At 30.2% G+C, this 6,112-nt stretch overlaps 1 protein-coding gene across 1 annotated transcript; it reads left to right on the top strand.

Moving 5' to 3' along the window:
* The first annotated feature begins 527 nt into the window (after window positions 1-527).
* Window positions 528-3,912, top strand: LOC110906772 (protein FAR1-RELATED SEQUENCE 5-like). Its single transcript, XM_022151849.1, has 6 exons — window positions 528-549; window positions 1,198-1,872; window positions 1,959-2,004; window positions 2,099-2,339; window positions 2,555-3,118; window positions 3,289-3,912. The coding sequence occupies exons 1-6, from the start codon at window positions 528-530 to the stop codon at window positions 3,910-3,912; spliced, it is 2,172 nt and encodes a 723-aa protein (XP_022007541.1).
* Window positions 3,913-6,112: the final 2,200 nt, after the last annotated feature.

The raw sequence follows: 6,112 nt of genomic DNA, 5'->3' as shown, positions 1-6,112 counted from the left end.
AATAAAACATATACATTAATCTTACACAACATATTTTTAAAAAAGAAAAAGAAATAAACCTTTATTAATTAAATACATCATTTATTAAACCAAGGGGTATGGGGGCCGGCGCCGGTCCCCCACACCGCCCCCTTGGCTTGTGATGTTAAAACCGGCGTGGGCAAGACGGGGAAGACGGACTCATATTTGAAAAACTTAGCCGTTACCAACGGCTATAATATTAAAAAAAAACTTTTTCACTTTAAATATAAGGGTAAAGATCAAATAGGAAATTAATTTTCGCTAGGAAGGATAGGAAGCAATCTCAGCCGTTCATCATCTTTTTTTAAATTTTTGGACGCGGGGGCTTTTTTCGTCTTTTTACATTATCATATCTTCGTTCTAATTTATAGATTCTGTTACTTCTTTTCATAGTTCATCACTCTCATAACAGAATTGAAGATTCCATAAACCTAAATCGCCATCGATCGCAAATTCACCTCTTTTCAAACATTAATCTTCTTTCGTTTGTCAATTCGATAACTTCAATGTCTTCGTCAGACTCTGCTGGTATGTTTAGCTTCAATTTTGAGTTAATTTTTGTTATTTTTGTCCAAATTTCATTGTTTTACGTTTTATAATTCGTGTTTCTGTAATTAATATTTGATATTTCATAAGTTTAATTGTTATTGTTGTATAATTTAACATAATTTGTTTGTTTTGTTTCTTCATCATTTTATTGCGTTTTAGTTAAGAGTTGCGTTTTATTATATTAATTAAATTATATGCATACAAACTTGTAGTTTATGATTTATGTAATATAAAGCTATATAAAGCTATAACTGTTATTGTTGTACAATTTTTGTTTGTTCATCATTGGATGCGTTTTACTGAATGTATTGCGTTTTATTATTTATTTGATAATAGTTCATATACAAACCTTAAAGGTCTGTATTTCTAAATTATTATTAACATATTTTGAGATTTAACAGTAAACACATTATTATATAGGTTGTATTGCGTTTTATGATTTTTTGTAAAGTGTTTCAGATCACATGATGCGTTTTACTGAACGTATTGCTTTTTATGCTTTTTATGCTTTTATAAACTTTAAAGTTTTGTTTTTTTTAAATTTTTATTAACATATTTTTAGTTTTATCAATAGAAACATTATTCTGTTAGAGGTATTGCGTTTTATAGTCTTTTTAATTGTTTCAGATAACATTTCCAAGTGGGAGGAACGTGTATGCATAAACAGTGGAAGAAAGTTTTTCAAACTTAAAGTCAGTGGATCTATTACACCTGCTGTTGGAATGCTTTTTAAGTCATTTGATGAGGCATTTGCATTTTATCAGAGATATGCACTTGCTGCAGGTTTTTCTGCAAGAAAAAATACCTCTTGGAAAAATGTTGGTGGTTTAGTAAAAATAAGATATATTGTCTGTTCAAAAGAAGGATTTCATGTTAGCAAAGAAATAGATTCTGGTTCAGTTGAGAATAGTAAAAAGATTGTTAGACGTAATAGAGGTTCAAAAAGAGTTGGATGCAATGCTCATGTGAAACTAATATTAGAGAACAATAATATGTTTAAAATCTACTACTTTGATGAAGAACATAATCATATCTTTGTTGAATATGAAGATATTCATTTCTTGCCGGCTGCCAGAAGTATCGATTATGTGAAAGAAAGTTTTATATCTGGATTGTCTGCAATCAATATTGGACCTGTTAAAGCATTCAATATTATGAAAACAATGTATGGTGGTTTTGGTGAAGTTGGAGCTAGTAAAGTTGATTGTAAGAATTATAGAAGGGATTTGAATCTTTACATCGGAGAGTATGATGCAGAAATGGTAGTTAGGCGTCTTATTAGGAAGAAAGAATGTTGTCCTGGTTTCACATGTGATTATGTTATTGGTGAAGATAGAAGATTGAAAGGGCTTTTCTGGGCTGATGAGCAATAAAAAAAAATTATACAGTGTTTGGTGACATATTTGGTTTTGATGCTACTTATAAATCAAACAAGTAAGTTTTTTTGATTTATTGCGTTATATATTCTATTGCGTTATATATCCTTTTCTAATTTTTCTAATGCTTTTTTAATTTGTTTTTTATTCAGGTATCATTTGGTTTTTGTACCATTTACTCGTATTGATAATCATTTTAGGAATGTCACATTTGGTGGTGCATTACTTGGTTCGGAGACTGCAGATTCGTATAGATGGCTTTTAAGATGCTTTGTTAATTCTTTGTTAATGCTTTTGGAAGATGCTGCAATGAAGAGAGCTATTAAAGATGTACTTCCAAGAAGTAGGCATAGGTTATGTATGTGGCATATATGGAAGAAATTGAAGACAAAGGTATTAACTGCGTTTTATGATATAACAAACTGCAATTTTATAATTATTTTATTATTTCGTTTTATGTATTATACAATAAGATCCTCTAACATTTTTATCAATAGAATTACAAAACAATTGCGTTTTACAATCAATGCTTATGTTTATCATTTTCAATATATTGGTTTTTAAATTATTGCGTTTTATGTTTAATGATTTTATAACTTTTTATTCAGGTTGGCCCTGCTTTGTCAGCAAACACTGATTTTAATACAAGAATGACTCATGTTGTTTGGAATGATACTATTATTCCAGAAGATTTTGAAACTAAGTGGCATTCAATAATGTCTACTTTTGGATTGGAAAATCATGAGTGGTTAAAAGATATGTACGATCTTCGATTTGATTGGATTCCTGCTTATTACCATGGAGAGGATTTGGCTGGGCTTATGCGTACTACGTCAAGATGTGAAAGCGAGAATTACTTCTTTGGTCAGATTTGCAATCCAAGATGTACACTTGTTGAATTTTTCACTCATTTTGAGACTGCAATGGATATTCAAAGGCATGAGCATAGGAGGAATGATCATGATACAAGGTATATTGAGTGTAAACCCTGGAGTGACTTTGTATTGGAGAAACAAGCATCAGAAATATATACCCAAACAATTTTTAAGGATATTCAGATTGAAATTGATGCTGCTATTACAAAGTGTATGTCAAAGTCTGTTGATACTGTGGGTGATGTTCAATATTTTGAAATAAAGGATTTCAGACAGCCATGCACTTCTTTTTTCAAGGTATTTTTTTAAATTTATATTGTTTAAATATATATTGCGTTTTATTTTTCATGTTTTATTGCGTTTTAACATTATATGATCATATGGTTATATCTGTATTATATTTATTATTCATTGCGTTTTATATTACATTTCACTAATTTTATATAGCTTTTTAATCTTATTTACAGGTGCAATACAGCAAAGAAGAAGATGGTTTAAGTATAAGTTGTTCTTGCAAACGGTTTGAACAATTTGGTATATTGTGCCGCCATATATTTTACGTATTACGGTATGAGGATATAAGTGAGTTTCCTAGGAGATATGTTCATAGAAGATGGATGAGAGATGTTGTTTCAGTGGGATCAAATCATTCCAATATTCGATTTGATGAAATTGGTAGGAATAGTGAAATTGATAAAGTTTATAGAGAAATCGTTGTTGCAAATGAGTATGTTGTTAATAGGCTGGTTGGCGATTTAGATGAACTGTGTCGTTACAGGGATCATATTAAAAGTTATATTGATAAAGCGGATGAGGTTATGGTTGCTGCGCCATCTCCTAGTCGCAAAGAAAGATTTGCTGATATTGGAGGGAACATAGAAAAATCAGATTCTATGATTCGTGTCCCGATCAAAGTAAGGACCAAAGGATGCGGTGTACAAAAAAGGATCAAGTCTAATCGTGAGATTGCAATTCAGAAATCATCAAAGATCCAGAAATCGTGCCGTGTATGTGGTGGAAAAGGACATAACAGTCGAACATGTAAAGATAAGGTTTCTTCTAATGCTATAGGTTCTAGCAATGCAATGTAATTATGTATACAAATTCTGTCAAAATCAGATATCAATAAGTAAAAAAAAAAATTTGTCATTGCGTTTTATGATGTATAGGTTTCATCTCTTTTTGTTACTACGTTTTGAGATATCCTTCATAAATATCAGTTTGTTTTTTTTAATTGCGTTTTATGATAACAACAATATCAGTTCATACATAAAATTAAACAAGAAATGCAATTGGATATAATAAACATTGCGTTATATAGATGATGATAGTTTTTAAACCCACAAACATGATGTTTTCAAACCACAAAATTAAAGAAAAATTACAAGCATGATCAGCTTCATGGATCAAAGTTTGTTTCTTCATCGGATGAGAACCCTAAGCTTCCATTAGGGATTTCCTCATCACTTTCAGATTCAATCCAAAGTTCAACCTGTGAGACTACTGCGTTTTGGAGCTTCTCTGCAAATTTGCTACCAGAGTTGTTGATGATGGGTATTTTAGATAACTGATTCAAAAAGTTTAGATCCTCACTGGTAGATATGTCCTTTGGGTCATACATCTCCACTTCACCATCGTCCCTTGTCACTGAAACTTTGAAAGTTTCCTCAATGAACTCCCAAGATGTAACCTGGGCATCTTCAGTTGCAGTTTGATTCGGATCACCATATCTCTTGTGTAGAATTCTGAACAGTGCGGCTGTTTGATTTGTGTAACAAGAAGGTGGTATACCTATTTCGTTCATTCTTTTCAAAACATTTTCATTGCAGTTATGAAGAACAGAAGCAACGGAATGATATTTTATTTTTTTCCATCAAGGAATTGAAGAACGAAATTGCCTCTTTTAACCCACCAAACTGATAGTTGTGGATTAGCCATTTTAGGGTTTGTGTGTGTTGGGTATTTGGTGTATGATGAGAGCAATGTGAAAATAGTTTAGGGTTTCTGTTCTTATATATTGGTAGAGGAATTTGAATCAACTCTGTTTTAATAATAAAAATGATTATTTTTTATTTTTTTCTTTGAATTGAATGTTCAATCATACACAGTATTTGGTATCAGAAATCCAAAAGGCTTTTTAAGGCTTTTTAAGGCTTTTGGTCTAATCAAATGTATCAATTTCTATCATACAGTATTCATATATTGTATATTATTTTATTTTTTATAACATTTCGTTTTAGAAGATTATAATATATTATTTTTATTATTGTCCTTATTGTAATTATGTTTTTAATTTGTTTTTTGTGTTATAAAAATTTTAAAAAAATTGCACTGAGTTATAAATTATATTGCGTTATATGTTTGGAAATGAATAATTAGAAAAAACATTGCATTTTATATTCAAAACATATTAAAATTAAAATTGACAATGTTGAGTTATAGCATACTATTAAAATGTTGCGTTTTATAAATTGTATATATATTTTATAAATTTTTTTCAAAATAATGTTTAAATAATTTTAAATGATACATATTTCGTTTTAAAATAACAAACAAATAAGTGCATTTTAAAAATATCATCAAAATATTGCGTTATATGAAAAAAATATTGCGTTTTATAATAAGTAGCATTTCTAAGTCAAAGTAACTAGCAAGATCAAGAAAATAATGAGTTATATTAAAAACATGCTAAATGAAAAAACATTGCGTTTTATAATAAGTAGCATTTCAAAATCAAAGTAAACCAGCAAGAGAAAGCCTGTCTTTAATCCTATCTAAACTAGTGTCATAGGATTGTTTTTTAAGTTTCGCACTGAGGTCTCGAAACTTCTTTGAGTCCTCAATTACATAATCTCTTTGTTCGTTGATTTCGTGCAATAATATCTTCGCGATGAACTTTCTTCTTAAATCTTCAAGTTGTGCGGTCTGCTTGTTGACTGGTTTTTTGTTTTTACCCCTTGCAGGTTCTTCATACTCCACGTTAAACCCACAATCCCATTTTTCGACCGGTTCTCCATGATAACATTCCATATGACGCATAGTGAATATACCACAGTCAATGCCATTATATTGTGTCCTCCATTTCATCTGCATTCTAACAGGGGTTATTCCCTTTATATCATCTGCTTTTTCATGTCCAACAGATTTAAGGTAAGCTGCCAAAGCATTCCTCTACAGAAAAAAAAAACAAAACAAAAAGATTAGGTGGTTTATATTTGTGTTTTAAAAGCATAAGTAAGAATACTTACTGTATTTTCAGGCACATCCCCATATTTAGCTTTATTTGATTCT

Source organism: Helianthus annuus, chromosome 14 (assembly GCF_002127325.2).
Source record: "Helianthus annuus cultivar XRQ/B chromosome 14, HanXRQr2.0-SUNRISE, whole genome shotgun sequence".
NCBI classification, from domain to species: domain Eukaryota; kingdom Viridiplantae; phylum Streptophyta; class Magnoliopsida; order Asterales; family Asteraceae; genus Helianthus; species Helianthus annuus.
The sequence above is the reverse complement of the archived record's forward strand: the minus strand, read 5'-3'. Positions and strand labels throughout refer to the sequence as shown.